This window comes from Syngnathus scovelli, chromosome 12, assembly GCF_024217435.2.
Source record: "Syngnathus scovelli strain Florida chromosome 12, RoL_Ssco_1.2, whole genome shotgun sequence".
Classification (NCBI taxonomy): Eukaryota; Metazoa; Chordata; class Actinopteri; order Syngnathiformes; family Syngnathidae; genus Syngnathus; species Syngnathus scovelli.
Genome location: NC_090858.1, coordinates 11,399,508 through 11,425,894, shown reverse-complemented (window position 1 = coordinate 11,425,894; position 26,387 = coordinate 11,399,508). Strand labels below are relative to the sequence as shown.

The following is a 26,387-nucleotide window of genomic DNA, read 5'->3' as shown; positions in this document are numbered from 1 at the left end:
CCGCATGGTTATTTGATTGACTAGGCACCAATATATTAGAAACACACACACACAGATAGTGTAGTGAGAAGGATGCACAGGAGCATCTGTGGTCTTCTGGGCAAAGCTGTTCATTTTCTGGAGATAAACACCTCAGCTCCTCAGAAAGCAAGCGAGCAGCTGGAGAATTTATGCCGACGCTACTTGAAAGGTCTCCTCTCCCGCCTCACGCACACACACACACACACACACACGCACACGCACACACACGCTTACTGTACATACACACCAAGTCCTACCCATGCCCTTGATGAAATGGATGCAACATCATAAATAACGTACTTTAGTCATGGAAAATTGTGGGCAACTTTCTTTTGGAAACTTTTGCGTGTGTGCTTTCAGGAAAAAGTGAAAAGTTGTCTTTTGGCGTTGGGGCTCACTAACCTCTCATCAGGGGAGTCCACATGGAAGGTCCTCTCGATGACGGTGGTCCACTGGAGGCAGCGAATGATGAAGGTGTTGGGCTTGGGCCTCTCCGTCTTCATCAGCTGGCATTCTGCCAACGGGACATTTGGCTTGTTACAGTGTTCTTAAAAAAGTCTGCTAAAAATCTGTCCATATAGCACTCAATTCTGACTTTGATCATGTTTACATTGAAAGGTCATTTCACATGAGAAACTAAAAAGATCAAAATCATGGATGGCTGTCTTGAGCACACATATACTCGAGGCAGAATAACAACTGTTTGTATCAACTGAGAGACTCTTTTTTTTTTTCACGACCAATTCTTATAGATTTTTTAGATTTTATTAGTGTTAGCGGAACCCTCTGACTTTTAGGCAAGCGTGTTCCATTAGCACAGATGCAGCTGGTCTTTGAATCGCTTTAAAAAGGAGAGAAAAAAAAGGTAATAACATCCACCGCCGAGGATTCCAAATGCAGCCGCTTGGCCGTGCCAAAGGATAATATGTGCTGCGGCACATGCGCATCTGGTGAATATCTAAAGAATGGCACGGCGGCAAAAAAATGGGCAGCGCATTAGGCCATTTGTACACAAAGGCAGAAACGTGCGCACACAGAGCCAGATGGGGCCACGAGTCGAGCTGGCTGCGAGCGCAGACGGGGAAGAAGGCCTCGTGATGTCCTCGGCTCGCTCGCTGGCTAGCTAGCACAGTTTTGTGTTTGAGTCAGGTGCGGCGCAGGTTGTCTCGGTGCCACCCAAAATTTACAAGAAGGTTAATGGCGATGCCACGCGGGTCCAGCGCATGCGTGCAAAGTTTGTACCTGACGTGCTGCGCTGGCGTTAAACAAGGTCAGCGGCCGCCCCGTGCCAAAAAAGCACTCACACCTCCACGCATGCGTTTCCAATCAAAACTGAGTTTGCCACAGCAGGCGGCTGCAAAATCTCAAGCAGTTTAGTGAGTGGGTGGATGTGTGTGTGTGTGTGTGTGTGCGTGCGTGTGTGCGTGTGTGTGTCACTCTGCGGGGAACAGGCCTGTACTGTCTCTGCTCCATCTGACCACTTCTGTTGTTCGCTTGCACACAGATAAACACACACGCGCCACCTGGCCTCGCAGCTTTGGGCAACAGATGTGGTGGTGCCAGCGCAGTGCCAAGCAGCCGGGGCCGGATGTATGGCCCGGCTTGTCCTCGGCACAAACTCCTTTTGCCTCCTCCTCCTCCTCCGCCTTCCCCGATCCCATCTCCTCCTCGCTGTCTGTTCGGGATGCTTCCACTTGCAGTGCATCCCTCCATCGCTCATCTGTTCACAATCAGCCCTCCGTGCTGGTGTTCACAGGTTTCCTCCTCCGCCCTTTTCATGAACACTCGAGGACTGCTTGACTTTATAATACAGTTGCTTAGGGCATTGAGAGAAATTCGAGGTGGCGTTATTCCTTCATTCGTCTTTTGTTAGCAATAATATTCAGACCTTAAAGGAGAACTCCATCCATCCGTCTCTCCTTTCATTTTCTAAACCACTTGCCATGATTAGGGTCACTATGAGGTGAGCTGGACCCCATCCCACTCGCCTTTAGGTGAGACAAGGTCGCCAGCCAATCACAGGCCACATGAGGTTGACAAGCATTCAAGCTCACTCACTGTCACTGCGCCGAGCAGATGACTTTCCATGAACGACAACTACAGCCATTTGTTTATTAGGAGACATATGCCTGCTGTGTGACATACACCACAGATGTCTAATCGTTTTTAATCCATTGGAATCATGGCCGGAAATCGACCAAATGACCACATTTTGTTTCGAAAATCAAACAAGATAATCCTTAAACCCTCACAAATCACAGCGCAGTCGTCATGTGGCACAGAGAGGAACGCTTGTTTGATTCTTTGTGTTGTTTCTCACAAATATTTACGACGTACTTGCTACGGAGAAGTTGTTTAGCGGGTAGGGCAGGTCGGCATCCTGAGGTTTCTCCTTGTAGCCGATGAACGAGCCGTCCGTCTTGAGCAGGAAGTAACGCGGCCGCCAGTTCTTTATGTATTCACCTGCAGGCAAAGAAGTAAAGCGAGTGTTAATGTGAATCGGAATCACAGGGCCTAACGATTCATCAGTCCCAAAAAAAACACTGTGGAGTCTTTCGCATAGCACATGTCCGCCTGCCGGACTCCGATCGGATTATCATGTAAAATATGACAAAAACATGTTTACTTGCACTCGACTCAAAGTGACCATGCCAGCGGCATCATCTGGCTAATACATGGCCAGGTGTCGAGGTCACCACCCTGTTCAGATTCACGCACACATGCAAGCACATTTCAGAACCACAGCGAGTAAAAACCCTCGGACGAGAAAATGGCCTAGACTCAAGAGATTTGGTCCCAATTCAAACAAAGATTGATATGATGAATGAACATTACAACACACCTGAATGAACATTACTGGAGTTCACAGGAACCTCCAAGAAACCTCACCAGCTTGACACTTTTGAGCAGCAGCCGCTCACTGGCAGCAATGCTCGCCTCCTTCTCAAGGCTATTTTTTTAATTAAGCATTCCTCCAGAATACACCTGGTGAAAATAGACAAATGGCATCTGTGCGAGCAACAGCTCCGATCACCTTTTTTGGGCTGATTTGCCGCAAGAGGAGAATAGGCGGCGTGCGTGCGTGTGCGTTTGATGGTGTCTGTTCTATTTGCGACATCCATTTAAAGCTGGAATGACAGCAGGCCATGCTCATTAGCACGTTGCCGAAAAACACCTGCTCTGCCGAAGGGACTGTGTGACTGCGGGCCCTGCCGGTACCTCCGAGTTCTATCGGCGATGGAGGCGTGCGTGTGTGTGTTGCGGCTGATTTGAGCCATGGCGCAGTTAAGAATATGCAGACGGGTGCCAATGTGTGGTTGTGATTACCAAATCACACCTTTCCCCCCCACGATTGGTCTTTATTTTTCTCTTTGATAACAACTCCGCCCACTCGGTCCCCCCACGCACATTTCCTCCGCCTGTCCTTTACAGAAGCGAAGCATATTCTTTGGATCGCTTGCTACCGATAAACAGAACAGGAAAGAAAACAGAAAAGGTGGGAAAGACAGAGTGTGATTCTTGTAAAGTGTGATCATTCAGAGCGCACCAGACTGTATTATGAAAGTGGAAATAAGGCTTAATAAGAATTGTTCGAACCCTTCTGTTAAATAATGAAAAAAAGCAATGGTCAGCAGATGAGTGGAATTTGCCAGAATACAGACTGACATGCCAAAGAAATAAAAACTTCTTCGCTATTTAAAACTCATGTTTGATTGATATCACTATCCTAACTACTATGAACAATTTTGAAGATTTGGAGTCAAAGTGGATCAAGAAATTCAACCCGTGTTGGGTTAAAAACAAACCAATTTGGGTTAAAAATTGGACAATTGAACAAAACAACCTGACCCAACTTCCTGGGTCGGTCCAATTTTTAACCAAACAGTTTGAAGTTTTAAGGTGTACAATGCCATACACAATTCAATGTACGCACATCCATACATAAATAGCACAAAAGTGCAGTAATAGCCTCTTGCCCTTTCTGTGTTTTGTGTAAACTCTGACCTGATCTTCTGCTTTGTCTCACAAGCGCTAATTTGCGTGAAAGGGGCCTCAATTTGCCATCCAAGAGGATGAGGATGGAGAGAAAAGTTGAAGTGCTTCAAAGTATAATAAAACTGGCAGTGACGAGAGGCTGGCTGGTCCGAGTCCAGTCATTTCTCTGAGTCACTTTGGAGATGCGAGTGTCCAAGCGACGATCGCTGGCCGCTTTGTCGCTCAGCTGTCCAGCACCACTGAAAACATTTCGGCAACGCTTCTGGCCCGGACCCACGGGCGAGTGCGTACATGTGTGTGGTCGTGCGTGCGTGGGTGGGTGGGTGCGGATAATGAGAGGAGGAGGAGGTGGTGGGGGGCAGCCAGGGGTGGCACAGACGGCGAGGGGAGATGGACAGTTGTCCGCGCGAGGCTTCCAAAAGCGACGGCGGCGGCACACGCACGATCCAACGATGTTCTGTCGAAGCAATCCCATCTTGGCCCGGCTCGTGACGGGTCCGGCAAAGCGCTTTCGCTCTGGACAGCTTGTCTGGGGAGCCACATGTCTCTGGTTTGGACCGCTGCTGAAAAAAAGACAACAGCCGGTTTGCTTCCCACACCATCTCCGCGCTTCGCTTCCATTTGGTTTTAGCCGCACAAGCTCCTTTCTCCCGCAAGACCAATTAGTCGGCACTAAACTATACGGCAGCGGAGACAACAGGAGTCTTTTGTTTCTTGGAACAGCGGGAGATCGGCGATACGGGAGAGCGCTGTGATCTGACGGATCCAAGGAAGGAAAGGAGAGAGGGAGAGGCTCTTTTGTAAAGTCTTTCAAGACTTAATTGGCACGGGAAAAGACGCAAATTGTAGTGTAAATACTTTGCCGCACGAAACCTTGACAGCATTTTACTCAAGTTCACCTTTAAGAGGCGGGGCCTGGCATTTTTAGAATCTTATTTAAAAGAACAATAAATTGATTATTTAATGTATTCTTTTTTTTGTAGTAGAGCATGGGTGAAGAAGTGGATTTAATGGTTTGACCTTAAATCATTAGCACACAATACCACTTTTTTATAGACCGATACGGTTACAAGTACTCTGTTCTTGCATAGGGACCGATACCAAGAAACAAAACCAAGTAACGATTTTATGAGTATTGTTTCCGGGAAACAAGTCCTCCACTGCACTGGCTCTAAAGACATGTTGCTCATAGAAAGAAGAGTTTAAAAAAGTCAACTTGACTCTCGGCAGAAATACGAAGGAGGCGAAAGTCTCGCTGTCATGTCAGTCTCCGGCGGCGGCAGCTTGCCGTCTCCGCATTCGGAGATGGATCAGATGCGACTGTGTCCGTTCCAAGCTTTCTGATTGGACAATTAGGACAACACAGTGAGTAAATGTCACTCAATTAGCGGGGCCGATTAAGCATTCCTCTCGGCGCGGATAGGGGGGGAAAGCAAAGCCAAGCAGCAGACAGGTACAAGCGACAAAGCTGAACTTGAGCCAGCAGAAGAGAAACAAGTGGCACAAAGTGTTCCTTCCTTTCCATGTCACACTCCTTCAGGACCAGGAAAAATCCTTGACGGCAAGCTAAATGAGCGAACGCCGCAAAACTATGTGAGCTCAGCAGCCATTTGTTAATCATCCCGAACAGGGATTTAATTTAATGCCTTGGCCGAGGCTGAGGCTGATATGCAGATGGCGCAGAGGCAGCGCTGGCAGCGGCGGGGATGTGCCACGTTCCTGTGTACGCGCGCGCACACACACACACACACACACACACACACACACACACACACACACACACACACAAACACACACGCGCACGCACACATATTTTGGTCCTAGACAGTATTTTGTGTAGTCTAATTTTTTTCATTCTCTTTTTCATCATCTTTTTGTTAGTTTAGGGGTTTTCTGTCTCAAACTTTTCCTTTTTGTCTGTTTTTTAATAATAGTCAAATCAATGTTTGCAAATTTCTCTTATTTTATCCAATATTCGTATTTGAATGATTTTGATCTACATAGTCAGTCTGTCGGATTTTATTGTATGTTTTGTCTTGTTTTTGTGGCTCTGAAGTTTCCATTTTGTTGTATCGTGTGGAAAAGGTGCTCTCGATCGTCAACGCCTCCAGGCGGTCGGGTAAACAAGCGTCAGAGGAAGTGAGGTAACCTGCCGTGGATTAAAAGTGTGAGATTGTGCAACAAGTCCTGCTGTGGCACCTCACTGGTGGACACGTGCTGCAAGCACAAGAACAAAACATGCACCTTTTCCTTGCAGGTGTGTGTGTGTGACCCCGACAACCCCACCTCCACCAGCGCAGCAGTTCTAACTCCAGTCTGCTCAGACTTCTTAAGGCGAATCTGGGCTCTTGGACGCAAATCCACTTACAGTGCATTAGCGTCATTAGTACATCGGGGCCGCTGTAAAGGACACTCGTCATTGCTTCAGCACAACAAAGCCATCTTTTTCAGAGTTATTGCCGCAGCTGGGTTGCGCTCACATGACTCGAGCAAGCAGGGCCCTGCACTGAGAGGAATAACCCCCCCCCCCCCCAGTCCCTTGTGGGAACGTGGTGTTCCCTCAGGGGCGCTAAAGAGATTTTCACCCAGCCAGCTGCATCTCCTGGTACGCTGGGCTGGAAGGACGCAACGCCCTGGTGCCCCTCTGCTCACCCCTTCTTCAGCTGGTAGTCATATAGCACGCTTGACATATTAAACCGTCATTTTCAGATGAGCAATCTCTTGCAGTACAACAAGAGTCCAGTAGATGGCAGTGGCTCCCTTGAGCATGGCATCTACCCAGTGATGCTCTACTGTTAGTAATCCCACAAGACATATTGCTGGGTGTGTGTGGTGGGTCAGCAGAGTCCGGGCACTTCCTAAAACACATTTAGGATTAGTGCAGGGTTAGCATATTAGCATCTTAGCCACGGGAGGGGCTGTCAGCTTGGCACCACCTGTGCCACTTTTGGCCCCCGCATGTCCGAGTTGGATTGACTGCATTGTGGTGGTCTAACTCGGGATCAAACGCTTTACGGATTAACAAGAAACACCGAAAAGAAGACATCAGGCCATTTGGAATGGCATTTATATTTTGAAATTAATATAAATAATAAAACCTTTCCAAATATATATATAAAGTTTTTTTAACTTCCTATTATGGCATTTGTCATTTTTTTGTAATATTTTTGGGTGGTTAAAAGCGAGTCTGGTATTGAAGTAATATTTTGCAGAAATACTTTTGTCCAATACTTTAATTTCTGGGGAAGGGCCGTTGGTGTTTTTATGTAGTCTAATATTCCCATTTAATATTTTTCTACTTTAATTAATATTTTGAAGTTTAATATTTTTGGATTTGGACTAATATGTGGGTATTTTGACATAATCTTATGTAATTTACTTACACTACTTTTGCGAGATTCTTTTTCATTTTTCATCAGCTTCTACTTTTGTCTATATCTATTTTGGTATCTAATAGTTTTGTATTTTGTTTGTTTATTTTTTTGTAATTATAGTTTTTTTTCCATTTTTAAGTCTTAACATCAGAAAAAAAACACACTGTGAACATCATTGGTGTAGGAATAAAAACAGGCACCTGCTTAAAAAAACAAAGTGTAGGTTTAATGGCGCGTGAAAACGTGCGGTAAAATGGCAAATGTCACGCTGCTTGTGTTCATAATGTGTGTGTGTGTGTCTAATGTGATTAGTGCTTGTCCACCCACACACACACACACACACACACACACACGCACACACACACACAAACACACACACGGGCGCGCGCACGCTCGCACGCACGTATTTTCCACATTCAATCTTTTTCCTGAATTCCACTCACTGGTTTTCAGTACAATGATAGGGCAACACTTGTACACAAATAATATAACACTCACAAACATACATTCTCTAATATTACAGCATCTTCGAGGGTTACTTCCAGTAGTAGAAGAAAAAGTACAATTCTTCCTCATTTGTGCCTGCATGAATGCATTATACTGCCTCCAAGTGGGCAAGAAGAAGCCACACGATGAATTGTATTGCAGCATCAAATCATAATGCACAAATTGTTTAATTCTTTACATTATAGAGGATGAGCAGACAACAGTTCATTTAAATACCAAAACTTTGCAGCTAGCATGATAGCCTTAGCACATTGGCCTCACAATTTTGAGGTTCTGGACTTCAAACTACGAAGCTGGGAGAGGCTCAAGTCCACTTGATCGTTTCCCTAATGAGGTCAAGCACTACTGAAGGATTACTACACTGAACGTGAGACGGGAAGGCGTCATCAGAACTTGACAAGGCATCATTGGGAGGCTAACACAGCTGTCCAACTGTTGCCTACAACTGTGTGTACGTGCGTTCATTCATCTTCAAAAGAGTCCCTGGGTGGACCTTAACCAGGCCGGTCGGTCCTTGCCAATAGAGCAGTGGTGAACAGGTGCAAAGCTTTGTGCATGTGTGTGTGTGTATGTTTTGCTATTATTGCAGAGTGGCTGGCTCTGTATTATTCATTCAGAAATGCCGAGCTGGGGGCCGTGGGCAGCAGCTGGCGTTACGCGTGCATGCGTGTGCGCAACTTAAGACCCACTGATCTTTTGTAAAGCCCCTCCCTCCACCCTCTTAATGCACCCCTTCTTTCTAAAAGCATTGTGCTGCTCGTCTCCATGTCTGCCTGTAAACCTATACACACGCACAACATACCTCTCTGTACACACACACACACACACAAACACACACACACACTTGAGCGGAAAAGCCAAGCGCAGCGGGCCAGAATAAACAATTAAGTACTATTAAAACACACACACACCAGCCCAGCCAATTGATGTCGTATTATAGACGCGACAGCAAGTGCTCTCCAGCTCACTAACTGCTGTTTTCCCTCCTTTTTGTCCGAGCGTGATGTCTGTCTAACTCTCTACCGGTCTGTCTGACCAGTGTATTATGATAATAACAATAAGAAGAAGTAGTAGTTTCCGTCAAGAGCAATCTCCACACAACGGATGTTATGAATGAACACGACGAAGAAATACGGGCAAAACACCGCCGCCTAGGCTGTTTTTTTTCTTACAGTTATCAGTCACGCTCCATTATGCATAACTAATAAGCCACAGAGACCAGATTCATATTTGTTGTGCTTCTTCTGCTGTCAAAACAAATGTAAACATATTAAACAAGAACTCTTGTTACGCCACTTGCTGTAACATTAACTGCAATTGTTTGGCCATCAGCATCACCAAGTCACGAATCATCTGTTCTAGTCAAAGCATCAAAATTCAGTAGAACAATATCTCAATATGGCAGATGTTTGACCCGTCTTCTACTCCCACACAACACTCACGCACGCAGGTTCCCGCCCGCACACACACGCTCACACACGCAGGAACGTGAACTTTGTGTTTGAGCGGCTACATCACCACTTTCCTTTTGTCTCCACTATAACTGCTATGTAAACAGATTTGTTTCATAAATGACGGATGCACAACCAGCAGTAGAGTATTACTTGTTTTTAGGCAACATTTGGATTTTTTTTTTTTTTTTTTTTTAAAGTACATTTTGTGATTCCATTGTATGATCTGGATCATATGCACAGTGGAAGTGAATGCTCTGGATGGTTCTCAATTTTACTTTGGTGATTTAATAACAATCAGCACTCGGGCACAGAAGGCTCAAACTAGCGGCTTGGCTAATCCCTTCAAGGGACAGATTACAGGTGGGAGGGCTATAAATAGACGGGATGTCCCTTTAACCTGGCCGCCGTGACACCAGCACTGCCAGCTCAACCGTGAAGTCGGACGTAACGTCGGACCGCAACGACGGAAGCAAACACGACAGCCGAGAGCAGCCGGTTATCTCCTCAAACTTAAACGATGAGATCAAAATCACCACTAAGCCGCGAACAATATGGCCCCGAAATTCTTCTGACATTTACAATTGCTGTAAACCAGCACGCGGTAATCTGCTGGCCTAAATCAGACGGAGCGAATGGAGTGAGTGACTCCGACCTGCCTCCTCTAATCAGTCCAAAGCCTCAGCGAAGCGACCAACAATACCGCCGCCTGCCATCATGTTGGACGACACACTGTCCTTTTTGCTCTAATCGCTGGGGTGGCTTAAGTGATCAAAAGCAGCGATGGGGTTTACAATGAGCTTTTCCTAATATAGTTGAGTGTGAACAAGGGGCAACGTCAGTTGGGCTGGGCTCCAGTTCAACTCTGATCCGAATGAAGGATGGTTGCTGTATTCACAATTGCCCCAAAGCAGGAGTGATGCATTAGCATACGTGCATCCAGAATGACTGATCAAACGTCAGCACTTTGATGATTGGGAGCTACCAACTAATCCCATTACTCAACATCCTTCAATGAACATCCTCAGCAGCCATCAGCACTCCATTCATTGATCCTCTTCATTCATTTATACAAGACTCCACAATAGCTCATTCACTCTCCTGGGCCATTAATCCATCTCGATGTTTGTGTGGCCTTTGCAAAGATTCTTCCTGCAAACGATTGCAACGACTAGCCGAGTGTCCCCGGCAGCAACTCTGCGTTGCTAACTCGCTAACGCTTCACAGGCAAATCATAGGGAAGAACAATTGAGATACAAAACCCCATCCTAACTTTGTTGTCCGGCCCAAGTAGCCAGCCTGCCTTTCAAGTGTGTTTGTACTCATGGCGGGTCTTTGGTGCATTGGAAAATATCCTCAGCCTGTCTGTCTGCATTGTCTGTCTGTCTGTCTGTCTGTCTGTCTGCCTGCCTGCCTGCCTGCCTGCCTGCCTGCCTGCCTGCCTGCCTGCCTGCCTGCCTGTCTGCCTGCCTGTCTGCCTGCCTGTCTGCCTGCCTGCATGCCAGCCAGCCAGCCATTCTCCTCTGCAGTGTGGAGTGAGTCATTCTGAGGACAATAGAAACAGTTTGTAAAACCACACTGGAGCGTACACTTCCTCCGGATGTGTAAGAGGATGCCATGCATAACAAAGCCCGCAGTGTCTGCCTGTCTGCTGCCTGCCCCGTACGTTCACGTCGGCCGGAGAGGAGACAGAAAAGCGCTACGACAGGAGAGAGGGAGTGTTGTTGACAGGAGGGCAACAGCATAGAGTCGCCGCCGTCCGGTGATTGATGTCAGAGACCTGGCACCGCCACCTGATCTGGCTGGCCAGCGAGAGCGAACCCGCTGAACTGGCCCGGCCAAAATGGCCGCCTCGCTGCAATGCACCCGCTGAACCTCCCCACAGCGCAGTCTGATATTTACAACTGCGACGGTACAGCTCCCCAAGGGATGAAACCACCCAGGGAGAGGGAGAAGGATGCGGCAAGGGTGCGCAATGATGGATTGAACGCTTTGTATACAACCAAGGGTGAATCCAGGGAAGAATAGTCTCGGTAACGGCAGCTGACTGCGAACCCGGATGTCTCGTTTGGGCCCACAGAAGGTATACTCGACAGCCGGGGCGGACATGAATCTGAGCTTCGAACTTCTCCACCGGGCCAAAGTAGCTTTGTAACTTGTGTTGGCGGAGAGCAGGGGGCAACATCTCTGCGGCGTCCTTTACGAGCAGGACTCATGGCTCGCCGCCCACCGTCCTTCAGACTATCCAGCATCCATCCGTCCAAGTTCTCATAAAGGTCACAGGTATGCTGGCGTTTATCACGCCAAGTGCCTTTATAATCACCCGGCCTTTATGCCTCATATGAGAAGTGGGTTCTGAGCACTGGTTATGTTGCCTTGAAAATGCTGATTTATTCCATATGCAGAACTCTTTCTTTGAAGGAGATAAAGAAGCAATGCATCCCACTCAGCTTGAATGAAGAGAGGAAGGAAGGAAGTCAACAGCGGGCTCTGAAAAGCTCGGTCGTCTGAGGACACACTGTACTGTGTACCCTGCCTGGGGTGATGTTCCTCACCACTTCTTTGTTTCCGGGGGGGATTTTAATGTGATGGATGAGGACTTTTTACACATTCATCCAAGAAAAAAAGATCATCAAAGTGATGTCATTTTTCCAACGTTTCTAACAAATCCTTTTTGATTGGCATAGCAGAAGGGTATATGCTAGTTGTGATGAGAGGAAGAAACGGTGACATTAAGGCAAGGATGTTCGTTACATGACAAGCTGGCATTTACACAAATGCTCAATAAAAGCCATTTCAAAACGAATCAATATGTTTCTGAAAATGACACGGATACCCCAAAGCGCCCCAAGCGTCAGCACAAATCATGGGTGACATTTTTTTACATTGAACGGGAATCACTTGGTTTCAATCAATTAGGTTCTCGCACCCAAAGCCATCAGTCATACTACACGACGTCAACTCAACTTAACTCAACTTTATTTATCAAGCACAAATGTAGCTGGAGCAGAGATGAAATTGACCTCATTACTGGTGACGCAAAGCCAACACGACCAGCACTTGATAAAAGTGGCTGCATGTTCAATGAAGCTTTGCAAAACACAAGACATCAAAACTGTCTACACTTGCTTGAAGGAGGTTAAAGGAGAAGACACAGAAGGACTTTGAAACAGCAAGCCGTGCCTTCATCACATCTTGGCTGGATTAGTGTCAGCCGGTCTTCCCTCAAACATCTCCATGGAGCTCCACCCTATTTATTAAGTGGCTCTGGCTGGACTAAATGTAAACAATGATATGAGTCACAGGAAGGTGATATTGTCAAGACCAGCAGCGTAAGCTGCAACTCATCCTAAAATGGCTTTGTGTGGACTTGGCAAAAACGCAACTGCCTCGGTATGACAACAACCCTCGCCACCCAAGTGAGAAACGTCAAGTGTGCAACCTCGGCTGACTGTCTGCTGGAGTGACAGCCGTGGGACGCCCCACAGGAAAAATATTTCAGCCCAACTCGGACGACTGTCACACCCGCTGCCCGCCGTGTATGTGGACGACGGGAGCTTAGAGCGCATCAGAGGCATAGGCATCGTTAACATTGTTTGCTAGGAAGAAATGGAACCATAATAAAATTAATGTGAGATATAGTTGGGGAAAATTGAGCTATTTAAGTGACAGTTGTTTTTGTAAAATAAAGGCTCACTCGACCACACCAAACTAGTGAAGAAACCGGTCATAGTTTCAGCATTGTGGAAATTTATCGGTGCCCTCTGCATGAAATTTACGATGATGTCATTATAAATCTCTGCGGGTCGTAAAAGGTCTCTATAAAATGATGATTAAGATGTGTGACCTGCAACTTTAACACTGTCTCTGGAAAAAAAGAAAGCAGAGTGCAAAATTGTCACTAGATCTGTTTAACGTCAACACAAGCATCAACATGGTTGCTGCTTGATGAAAACAAATGCCGTCTATGTTTTAATAAACAAGCTGCCGGGCAATCTTGGAATATGAAAAGATGAGCATTATTTGCAAGAAGAAAGACGAGAGCCTTCCACACTGTGGAACAAAAGCTAAAAGGCAACTGAAAGTCATCTTTGAATGGTCTGTGGCAGGGGTCCGTAGGTGTCTACATCATCGAATGACTAAGACTGCAGTCTTTGCTGTATCACGACCCGGAGAGTGAGTCAGCACCCTGACCCAGCAGCACCCACGGAGAATTGAGCATATGATGCAGTCCAATATTCATATTCCTGACACGGAAAAACACCCCCTCAGCCCCATAACCTGGGTCCCCTTCTCTCTCTCTCTCTCCCTCCCTTTCAGTCAAACACCGCGTCGTGACTGGAGGCGGTGTGTTCCTTTTAATATGCACAGACGAGTGTCGGTGGATCACAGCAGGATGCTGGCACAGACGGGCTAAAGAGTGTGTCCCCCATTTCAACGTGCCGTCTACGTGTGTCTATGGGAGTATCTGGCTCATGCGCTAAGAGGCACTTTGATGCCCAACAGGTCCTGTCCCCCCCCTCCCGTGCAACTGCGCTGGCCTACATTACCCACAAGCCTGCTGTGCCATCACTTCCTGTGCAACAGTTTGGCTCACACATTCCAAGGGGCTGCCGTCACATAGCAGGAGGATGACGCTCATGGAAATCCCCGCATCAGAACCACTGAAGCCCAACATCAAATGTGGTACAGTGTGGAATTTAACCAAAAAGGAATATGCCTGAAAAGTCAAATTAACATGCGAGTCTAAAAACGTGGTCCGTGTGTTTGCTTTTTGGGTTGTTGTGATGCGGCCAAAAAGATGCAATGATGAAAAGTGAGAGCAGGAAACAGAATTCTCCAGACGCTCAAGGCCACATGAGCAACACTACAAGTGAGGCGATTGACCACATAGCAGATGCTAAGCTAAGGAAACTTCTTGGACACTACACAACACGTACTTAGTCGAAAAAGATAGAAAAAGGGTCACTGAAGTTATAGTAGTAGTACTGTGTGTAGTTTTGTTGGCTTTCTTTTAGTTTTAATAGTAAGCTTTCAAGCAAAGCTTGAAAATTGAAATTTCATTTGAAAGAGTTCCATGACAGCTCAGTGTTAGGGCTTAAAAGAAACTAGAATTCTTTTTAATGTAGGACAAAGCACACCTGGAAAAACAAAACAAAAACATGCAAGCACCGTGAGAAGACAAACTTCACACAGCAAAGCTGGAGACCAGATGCGAACTTGATATTGGACACTTTGGAGGTTGTCAAAAGGAGAAGTCACATCTTTGCAACACAGCATCACGCCCTCCCTGCACTTTAGTCATTTCCCTTCTGTTTGTATTCAGTAAGGCTGTAAACAGGATGTGTTGTCACTGCCCCCCCCCACACTACCATCACCACCACCATGCGCCCCCCCCCCCCCCTTGCACCCATCTCAACCTTGTGTCATATGACTCTTTTGTGACATTCAGCGCTACAGAGCAGCTCTGTGAATGAATCCTGACAGAACTAACTTGATGTCACAGTCTGTACATGATGGCCGCATGCAGTGTGACCGCAGGCTAACACGGGTGCACACGCACACATATGTTACATACATACATACATACATACATACATGCATACATGCATACATGCATACATGCATACATGCATACGTACATACATAGACGTACATAAACATTCCCATACACGGCCAGTCGAGCCCGTAGTCATAAAGAGACGCGGCAAAAACAGGCTACCGTGAGCTGCAGACATCCATGTGCTCGCACGCGCCAATCACAAACCGGCACATGTGGCGGCACCGGCGAGGCCAGGCCAGAGAGGAGACACGACGAAGATAACGAGCAAGCGCGAGAAAAAGGAGGGATGTCGGCAGAAGCACTCACCCCGTTTCTGAAGCCATCCCTCCCTGACGATGGTGACATCGCTCATGGTTCCTTCACGCCGAGTGCGTTGCCGCTACACGCCTGCTCCACAGAGAGCGCCGGGCAGCAGCAGCAGGAGGAGGATGAGGAGGGGGAGGAGGGGGGCGGCTCTCCCAGCCTCGCGTCACTCTCCCTCCCTTCCTTCCTTGCTTCGTAGTTCACGTAGTCGCTCACTCCACGACACGCCAAATACTCAGGGTGTGCGTGTGTCGCGATGCTTCCTGTTGTGGCTTATCTTTCTCCCTCCCTCCCTCCTCGCTTCTTCTTCTTCTTCTCGTCCTCCGCCACTGCCGCCTCCTCCTTTCGTGTTCCCTCTCCAGACCTTTTTCACCGGCAGTGACTCAGCCTGGAAGGAAATGAAATGAGGGAGGGAGAAAATGAAATAAAATGATTTATTTGTTCATATCCTCTGCTATTTGATCACTAAGAGACTGAGAATTATTGTTAATCATATGCCGACCAATTTCACTTCCAAATATGCCAAGTTGGTCATTCGTCACCCAAGAAAATTACAAAAGTGAAATGTTCGCCCTTGTCCTGGCTCCCCAGTATAAAATCATCAAGAATAATTCAAGCTAAAGCTGTGTAGTTTTTTTTATTTATTATTACAACTCTCTGACAGTCAAAGTCCGCACTAAACACAAAAGAATTCAATTAATATTCTCCTGCAACTCTAAGGTAGCGCCGTATTTCCTTTGAGGACATAGCCGTCCACCTGCTGTGCCGGTCGCACGACTGACGACAAAGTCTCCGGCGCCAGCCAGAACGTGACCTTGCTTGCCAGACAAATACGTCGTCTGCTTCCTTCATTCATCTTGATCTAGCACGCTATGTTATCCCCGCATGACGAATGATGTGTGTAGGCTGCTGTGTCTGCACGTGTGGGAGGTGCCAGAGCATTTTGGGACTGTGGAGTAGTAGAGCATGCTATGGGCTATAAATAGCAGGAAAATAAAATAAATAAATAAAAAACACAGTTACACAGTCTCTCTCTGCCCAAAAGCTCTGCACCAGCTCTCCCCCGCATTGCTGGCATGCTCACCTCAAATGCACCCTGCTACACTACACTGTATTACACAACAACAGCGCCCCGACACCGCCTCAATTGGGGATTAGCGCCACGGCGGCTGAGCTAACACTTGGGGCTACCTCGCGGTGGGCAGAGTGAATCAGTATTCGGATCAGCTCGCGTCTGCGCTGCCATCGCCGTCACCACACAAGGGCGGGAGGGACTGCGGCGTCATGGTTTAAACCGGGAACACACCCTGGCACATACGTACACAAATTGCACACACTAAACCACACGCAATAAAAATATCTCCTTTCATTCGCTCGTCTCGCTAGAGAGAACAAGAAAAACAAGTCCAAACTGGGCTTTGGAGAGAGGCTAAAACAAGAGACGATGACTGAGATGAAGTGCGAGGAGAACCCCCTGTCACTAGGCTGGTGGTTGCCATGGTGATATCCACTGTCGGGATGCACCAGCTATGCCAGGGGAAGCACATGCCAGGCGCAAAGGAAATTCTATTCTCTGACAAATTGAAGGGGACATAATATGGATGATGTATTGGACCTGGCTGGCCCAAAACTTTTTTCCTTTAAACCCCCTCCAAAAACGCTGATAAACTGAGAGAAATTAGGGATTTTTTTTACTTTGAAAAGAGTGAAAAAAAATGGAGGAAAAAAATCAGCACACTCACATATGGTCAACCGTGCATATGCAGTGGTTACTAATAAAGTAAACTCCCACAATTTTTTTCTGTGGAATCTAATTAGAATTATTCGCTAGAAAGCTCTATTTGGATTTTGGACCAATGTGAGAAAACACTCTGGATAGTGAGGATAGCCAAACTTACCTTTTAAATGTTTGGAAGACTTGCCATACAATCTCTATTGAAATTTCATTTTGAATGGGGAAAATTGCCAGTAGCTCAGTTAAGCTCAGTTAAGACTCCATTTTAGAAACCTTCCTGTTTGGTAAACATGATGATGTACAAATCATCATCATCATCATTATCATCATCATCATCATCGTTGTCATTTACGTCACTGGCTGCCAAGCTGACGCACGTTACCCCCCTTCCACTGTCACCATAATAAACAGTGTATGTATGTCATGGCACTAATATGAACGTGACATTGGAAATATCTGGACTGCAACGAAACGTCACTTGGCCGGCACAACATGAACACAGCCATGTTGTTATGCTAACAACACCGTCGCTACCTACCGGGCTAGCTTGTTTACCTGAAGCAGCAGGTGCAGTCTCGATACAACTTGTGTTTTTTTCGTGGCTTGTCTTTCGACTTAATAAAGTCTTTTTCGTTTATTATTTTGTGTGCTTTACAGTCCGCAGCCCCGAAAGTAGAGGTCTCTGTTCATCCTCTCGGATTCCCTCACAGCGTTGCGCATCAACGTCTTGTTTTGACTTTAGGGGAAGCTCCTGACGTCACGCGGAGACACCCCCCCCCCCCCCCCCAACACTCCCGCCTTTTCCCTTTTCTCCTCTTTCTCCCTCTTATTCCCGTCGTTCATTCACTCAAATGGCAGCGTATGACAGTCCCGCGTCTTACCTTGGGCAATTCGGAGTTCTTATTAAGGCGTCCGCGGAGCTCTTCTCGTATTTTGACGAGAGCTGGCTCACCAGTGACCACCCGTGCGCATCATCATCATCATCATCTCATACCATCATCCCGCACGGCCTCCTGGGGCCACGGAGCCAGATCTCGCGAGATCTGATGGTGCTACTTAGCCAAACGGCTTAGCAGCAATTTGCTAATGAGCTCACCTGTGGGACTGTCAACACGGTTGTTTTCAGTTTGAAAAAGATGTGAAATATTACACATACATATTGCGCACACTTGGGGGTTCTTCATGTGTCTGTCTGTCCTGTATGTATGTGGTGTTCAAATGTATACATTTACATGTGATATTATAATTAATATTATATCTTTTGTATTATTTCCATGTATTTAAAGACAAAAACAATACATTTCATCTTAAAAAATGACTAAATGGCTTTGATAAGGTTTCTTTCATGCATGTTTGATAAATCAATGCCAAGGAGAACATAATACATGCAAATAAGAGCCGGAAACTAGGTTTCTGTTTATAGATGTTCTACTCTGATTGAGTAGTGTATCACATGGCTCACTGAATAGTGACCTAGTTTTGTGTGAAAAATCTTCGGAGTTCCCCATAATACGTTATATGGGCAACAAGGTTATCGCTGGCGGAAAAGTGAAGTGAAATTTATTTTTGAACATAAGATCGACCAATCACAAAATCATTTTTTCACATTTTCACATAATTTCATGTTATGCCAATAAGGCACATGAATCAACATGTTCAAAAAAGGAGAAGGAAGAAGCTTTTGCTTGTTTTTTTTGTGCACTGCATTTGCCATTTCATTCCAAGCGACCGGAGATAAGATCTTAGCGTTTGATGACGCATTTAGTTGTGTATTGATGATACAACACAAGTTTTTTTGATAACGTCACACAATGCTTTGGTTTTTGATAGTTGCGCGAGACAGCTGCGGATCATCTGACTGTGTTAAAAAAATGAATGCGGGGTTGACATTTTGAGGTCAAATTGGGTATATGGGACATTTTTTCAGCACACGCTTTTATTTCACATTTCACATTTTGTTGGATTACCACACACACGCACACAATCACACACACACACACACACACACACACACACGCACACTCATAACACACACACACTCACAGATGACACAGAAGGGTGAACTCAGGCCAACCCAGTCAAACTAAACTTCGACCTCTTGTCTACTATAACACCCCCTACCCTTCATTGCCAAACCTCCTGTCTTTGGCCCACGGCCACACACACGGCCACACACACACACACACACACACGCACACACACACACACACACACACACACATACACACACGCGCACGCACACACGCACACACACACACGCACGCACACACACACACACACACACACACGCACACACACACACACACACACACCATATTTGCGCCTGCATCCCCACACACACATCCCTTCCTCAACTCCAGCCCCAGCTCCCAAAGCTCAAGGAAGCAGAAGCTGCCCCCTTCAGCTCGTCACCGGGGTGGCTTTGAAGAGACAGAGGGGTCAGCCCGGCCCAGGAGACCTGCCGAGAGGTAAGGACAGCTGCGATCAGACGGACCCCCGTGCGGGAGGTGAAGGGGGGATACACAGACACGCATGTAAATATATTTATATCCACGCATGTACACAAGAGACGGGACAAGAGCAGCTGCAGTCGGAGTGTTCAAGGTGTGCTGTGCAGCAGCAGCGCCTGGCAGCCAGCATGGTCCAACATGCATACGTGGACCTCTTCTGGGTCACCTCCTGTGCAAAGGCCTGTCTAATGCAGGCAGCACACAAGCAGATGACCGCAGACACAACACACCTAAAGCAGTCACGCTAATCACGAGCTACTTGGAAAAGTACATGGCAAAACGAAACAGCCGAATAACTTCTTTAAAACTTTTTTACGAATAAACTGGGCCCCCGGTTTTTCTTTAAATGAAATAAAATCTGCAAATAAATGATTCCACGGGTATTGAACTTTATACTATTCATTGAGAGCTCTCAACTTTTCTTCTAACTCATCATTACAGCATTGATAGTAGTCGTTCATCACAGAGGGTAAAAAATATATGACTTTCAGCTACACTGTTGAAGCACACTAACGCTTTTTAGCGTTAGCATGACGCTAGCTGAGTAAAAGGGCTAAACTGTGATAATGCTGATCTAGCTGTGCGTGAGTGTATAAATGCGGCTATCCTTTATTATTTATAGCATGATAGATTTTCTTCAGATCTTCACTCTCTTTCTTGTTTACTGAAGTAGTTGACCTGGTTAGTTGTGGAGCTTTCGTGTTAGCTTATGTGTTAGCGTGTGTGTTTCTTTGTTAGATGTTCAACGCATATGCTCTCAAATGTGCAATATGTGAGCCTGTGTGTGTGTGTGGGTGTGTGTGTGCGTGTGTGTGTACGCACCTTCTGCTCCTGTGCAGACAGGTTGCGTACCCCCCTCCACCATCCCATGCCCCAAAATACCCCCCCTCGCACCCCTCGCACCCACTACGCTGCATGGCCCCCCAGGTTGTTACATTCTGCTTTCTCAGGTTGTTCAGCTGTTGTAACCCTAAAAAAAAAAAAAAAAAAAAAAAAAAAAAAAAAAAAAAAACATGAGGGGCTTGGGGCCAGAAAAGCCACTGCACATTTTTACTTTTACGGTGCACTTTTATAGCTTTTATTGCTAAATGTGTTGTTTTTTCCTCTTATGCCTCTGTAGTATCTGTAATCATGGGACACATGTCCAAAAAAGAAGCACTTGGGTGATAAAAGCACCTTGTTCAAACAAATACACTTCTCTGTAACAGTAACACGCATTTTATTTCTTTGTTGTGAAATGCGGGAAAGCCAATTTTCACCACAGTAAAACTTGTTCGGAATTACCTGACTTAAGATTTAAGATCAGGAGATGTTTGAGAATATTTGCCATTTTTCACAAGTCCTGAGTGTTGTTAGTCACCTAAATGTTGATCAGAGGTTGTGATTTACCGAAGTCAAATTCCTTGTTTGGCACGCTCAAACATGGCGAATAAAAACTCTTGAATCTTGAATCTTATCCTTTAAATTCAGTCATCAGTGCACAAAGCACTCCAGGCCACTAGGGAGTGCTGTTATCTGTGTGGCTTCTACATCAGGAGGCAGCTGTTTGCTTGTGTCTGTGTCAGTGTAACACATGTGGAAGAAAAAACAATTGTGTGTTTTGATTATTCACTGCACATCTGGAAGGAGAACAGTGCTCTGAGGTTCACTCCTGGAAAACATCATATTTGATGTGGCTCTCCAGCCAAGAAGAAGAAGAAGAAAAAGTCTCCAGGGGAGCATGCAGAAAGTGTCGCCGCCGCCAAGTGAGGCTGACGGCGGCGCATCTGTCAACATCTGGAAGCGCAGATTGTGTTTGGCTTTCTAACAACTGGCAAAGCCACACACGGAGATTTTTTGATGGCCCCCGAGGGTGCGCTCTTTCCAATCCTGACACTTCCTAGTTGCGCTCCTCTGCTTTTTTCCTTGAGACAAAACAATCCTCCTTCGTGTAGACACACACACACACACTCCAAGCCAGCAGACACATTAACGGCTAATGTGCAAATATGCTCGTGGCTCCCACGGAGAGGCCGGCCAAGAATCGTCGTCTTACTTTCAGGACAAACATCTGTCCAGAGAAGGACAGACACGTCTCTTTTCATTTGCAATCTCCGAGCATGCCGTTGTGGCACTGTGTGTGATGGGAAGTAGTCATAAAGAAGCTGGGACAGTACTTTTTGTGTAAACAACATAACTAAAAGGGTGCGTTTCCATTTGAAGATCTGTATTTTTTGTTGGGAACTGCTAAAAAACATGAGTCAGTGGGAGCGAGGCACTAACAAACAGAGATGGGGACTCGAGTCACTGTGACTTGGACTCGAGTCGACTCGAGTCGCTGTTTTGATGACTTGTGACTTGACTTGACAAAAAATGAAAAAACTTGAGACTCGACTTGGACTTGGAAGTTAAAGACTCGGGACTTGACTTGACTTGAGACACAATGACTTGAATGACTTCAGTGTTATTTAGTTTATGTTTTCAGTTTGAATATAAAATTAATAATACATTTTAAAAAAAATATATCGATAACACAGTAGGAGTGCAGGCTGAGAATGGCGTTGTCATGAATCTCACTGTATGGTGCATCTGAACTCCCTTTGCCCACTGATACGTCCCTCTAAAATTGCTATTATTGGTGCAAAATGCACATTTCAGTGACTTTTATGTGACTTGTTGACAGACAAGCTAATTTGGGATATGACTCAAGCACTCATGAGGACATTCAGTTGAAAAACAAATGTCATCTGTCAACTTTAGCAGACCAGATCGTTTATGTTTTTTGTTTTTTTTAAATTTTGAACAAAACAGTACATCAACACTAAAGGCAGTGTCCAGTTGTTGTTTACTTGGTCAGCTGAAAGGTGACACACGGGATGGACGCAACGCGTTAGCCCAACGTCGGCTCGCCATATGGGGCAGGAGGACGAGAGCTAAGCCCTGTGGAAGTCCCAACACGTGGATCTCACAAACATGGGCAGATGCCACTTCTGTGGTTTAGCAAAAGCGCACACATGGATATATGCGGACACACACCAAAAACTGCCTCAACATCCTAGCGACATGATGATGGAGCTAATTGCTCAATATGTTGTTGTGTTATTTTGCTCTCCCAAAATAACAAAAGATAAGCTTTAATTATTAGTGCCACAATGCGATATTTCAACTTCTTTTGACCAAGCACCATGAAGCTTATTCTGGACACTAAAAATGCTAATGAAAATATAGTGGAATGACTAAGATGAATAATTTTGATTAATTTTTAGAACAATGTTTTCCACATGTAGTCTTATTTCACAATAAATAATACAAATAAAATGAAATACATACAAAAAAAAAAATTATCCAGTATTTCACTTCCTCAATGACTTGATGAAGCTGTGCATTTTAGTTTCAGTGAAAACTCTGGGTAGGTAGAACAGAACAGAATTACATCCTGTCCAAAACTTACAAAAAAAATCTCTAAAAACAAATTCAAGGCAAAAACAAGCTGCAATTTGGCAGCACTGAATATTAATAACACTGACAATAATAACAATGTGTGCAGCTCCCTCCACTTGGCCGCAGGCTCACATGGCTAACATCTGGACTGTTTGGCAGGCGAATTGAGGCGCTGAAAAGCCTCTTCCATGCTGCTCCAGATGCACACATAAGCGCACACACGCAAAAACGAACACACACACGCGCACACACAGACACACACACACTGAGAAGCATCTATACGTGCATATGTGCAAACATAAATACAGATGTGAACACACACACACAAAGCAATATCAACCCCCACCCCCCGCCCCAAGTGGCAGCTGAGGTGTGGCGGCCACGCATTGTTGGCACAGCTAGCATGTTGTCAACAGCTGGCGCAGGTTAGGCATTCCTGGGAATTGAAGCCACAAGGCAAATGTTCCCGCTGGCTCGAGGGGGGGGCGGTGCAGCGGTGGTGGCTACTGACTGACACAACAGCGTCGCGCCCACAATGATACACAATGGGCAGAGGTGACAGAATACTTTGCAGTTCAAGGCCCCATGCCATCGAAATCCAATTTTGTCCACTGACAATATGAGCCAGAAGACCTCGTCCGAGTTTGGCATCGGTGTGCCTCGTTGACGCAATGCAAAGGCAGAAAATCGAGCTCATCAAATGGACCTGTCATTGTAATGCAGAAACACAATGCATTATTTTGTGGTTGCTAACAAAATCCAAGGCAAAAGGCCTTGACGGACTAAGTTCTCTAGCATAGGGCAGCAAATTTTGCTCTCGAATGTCATGCTAGTCTTGACAATTTATTACACATGTGAGACACCCAGTTCCAGATGTAGCAAAGCAGCCCCAGAAAAAACTACCGTAATTTTTTTTCATATACTGAGGAGCGACTTATATGTGAATATTTTCAAAAATGTTCAAAAAAAAAAAAAAAAAGAAGTGAAACTGCGATAAACGAACCGCGATGTAGCAAGGGATTACTGTAATTTGAATTTCAAGTGACGTCAGCAGCGCGGCGCAGCGCGGCGCGGCGTGGTGCGGCGCGGCGTGGTGCGGCGGTTGTTTACAAAAAGGACAAAGATTGATCACGGGATGACGAAGATGACGAAGGGCCCCACGTACTACCGGCATCATTAGCGGCTTTGTTTCTAAGTGACACCACGGAGGACGAAGTGTTTGAAGGATTTAATGATTTGGAGTGACACAGAAGGCTTGAAAAACTATTATGGCTTTTACGCACGCCCGGTCCTACTCTACGGAGCTCTCTTTAACCTTTGTGGATGGAAGTCTGGGGCCGGCGCTCGGCCGGGTGGCTGTCCGGGGATGGTGGATGGGGCTCGGACATGGCTTTTACACACGCCCGGTCCTACTCTATGGAGCTCTCTTTCACCTCCGTGGATGGAAGTCATGGGCCGGTGCTCGGCCGGGTGGATGTCCGGGGACGGTGGATGGGGCTCGGACATGGCTTTTACGCACGCCCGATCCTATTCTATGGAGCTCTCTTCCACCTCCGTGGCTAGAAGTGCCACCTCCGGGGATGGAAGTCCACGCCGCCACACGCCTGGAAGTCGACGCCGGTGCTTGGGGCCGTGTGGCGGTTAACTATTTACGTTATAGTTATTTGACATATTTTATTTCGTGTAGCAACTTGTATATGTTTTTATCGTTACAGTTCAGTAGTTGTTGGCTCGTTGAACTCTTGTTTTGTTAAATAAAGAGCCGTTTACCAAACCCACGTCTTTCCTTGTACTTTATTAACTCTACAATATAATTATATACTAGATCTGTGGAATAACGACGAGGCTGATGTCAGGGTGCACGCGCGGCGTTGTTGATTATTGTGCATTTTATGGCTAATGCAACCTATATTCCGGAGCGACTTGTAGTCCAAAAAATACGGTAAGCTTAATTTTTCATGTGTGAACATGAAGTTTTTTTGTCATCGATCCACAAAACGGTTTTGTGGCTGTCAAGAAGCATGTTGGCAAAGTGGCGTCGCATTACTATCAAATTATTTCACCAATACTAACAGAAGACTACCGACAAATTAGACATTCCTTTCTGTATTCTGCCAATATGATTACGCTCCTCCTCAAAGATGCCACCTCACTCTACAGTTGAGTAACTCAAAGAGCTAGCAGTGGATATTTCCTTTTAAGTGTAGTATGGGTCAGGGACTTAAAAAAAAGAACATGTCACATGATCACTTTTTTAAAAGTGTGTTATGCTTTGGACTGTCTTCTGCCTGTCTGGTTGTGTGTATCTGTGTGTGTGTGTGCATGTGTGTGTGTCACCGCCTGGGGGCTAATTTCCTCCACTGCCACAGCTGTTGGCTGGCTCCTCTGACATCTGTAGTGGAGAGGGACAGACGAGACGCTAGACGGACAGATAAGACAGACAGAGCTGGACTTTTACATCACATGTCTCTGATCTCTCCCCAATAAACACAATGTGTGCACATGACAGTGTTGTGCATCTGCTATGGTCGCTCTGACACACTTGCACGCACAAACACCCACTTTGCGTCGGATCTGACCAGTGGCGTATGATATTTTGGTTCTTGCTGCTCACTTCGGTACGTCACTCGTGAAGCATTTATTTTGTTTTGCCTTTAACGTCATTTGTACAGGTCTACGACTGTGGAAAGAAAGAAAGAAAGAAAGAAAGAAAGAAAGAAAGAAAGAAAGAAAGAAAGAAAGAAAGAAAGAAAGAAAGAAAGAAAGAAAGAAAGAAAGAAATTTGTTTCTGCCACTTTTGCCTTTCTGAATATTTTAATTGCTTTTCAATGGCACTCTACGTAGACACACTTTCATTTGCAAAGCAAAAAGGACACGGCTAGCAGCATCGACAGCTGGACAGATGTACAGCCCTCCCCAACACACCCACCCACACCCACACACACACATGTGCATCCAGCTTGGAGGTGCCATTAACCAATTTAGCTTCCAGATGTCCATCATGGAGCCACAGCCAAAGTTGCACAGCTCCATGTGGGCTTCACACACACACACACACACACACACACACACACACACGCACACACACACACACACACACACACACACACACACACATACACAAACACACACACACGCACACACACACACGTGCATGCACACACGCGCACACACAGGTGTGAACATTCCACACACACGTGCTGCCAAATTTCACTGTGTGGATGCTGAGGCAGAAACGGATACACACATATGTACCGAAAGCAGATGAGGTGAGCGCGTTTGATTGACAAGCACATATCCTGACTGAATCTTGATGGCTTTTTTTTTTTTTTTTTGATCATTCCAAAAAATGAGTCTGCACCATCTGGAAGACCAGCCAGTTTAAAAACACAGTTGTTCTTCTTTGTGTGACACACACGCACGAACACACACACTCACAAACATACATTAATTAAAATAAAACTAATATTATAACTAATACAAACTGCAATGAAGCATAAAAATAAT

General features: G+C 45.9%; 1 protein-coding gene and 1 long non-coding RNA gene across 7 annotated transcripts in view; one reads left to right on the top strand and one right to left on the bottom strand.

Annotated features, from left to right (window-relative positions):
- The window catches only part of akt3a (v-akt murine thymoma viral oncogene homolog 3a), a 30,307-nt gene extending 12,308 nt beyond the window's left edge, over positions 1–17,999 (bottom strand). Inside the window, exons 1-5 of one of the 6 annotated variants that reach the window (XM_049737020.2) lie at positions 17,832–17,999; positions 15,219–15,603; positions 4,461–4,580; positions 2,359–2,484; positions 424–535 (exon numbers count right to left, since the gene is read on the bottom strand). In XM_049737020.2, coding sequence (XP_049592977.1) covers positions 424–535; positions 2,359–2,484; positions 4,461–4,580; positions 15,219–15,264 — 404 coding nt within the window. In that variant the 5' untranslated portion in view covers positions 15,265–15,603; positions 17,832–17,999. The other 5 variants (XM_049737023.2, XM_049737022.2, XM_049737021.2 and 2 more) reach the window with 5 other exon arrangements.
- Positions 10,938–13,344, top strand: LOC125979010 (uncharacterized). The gene is made up of 2 exons (XR_007485183.1): positions 10,938–11,632; positions 11,755–13,344. It is a non-coding gene; the product is annotated as an uncharacterized lncRNA (long non-coding RNA).
- Positions 18,000–26,387: the final 8,388 nt, after the last annotated feature.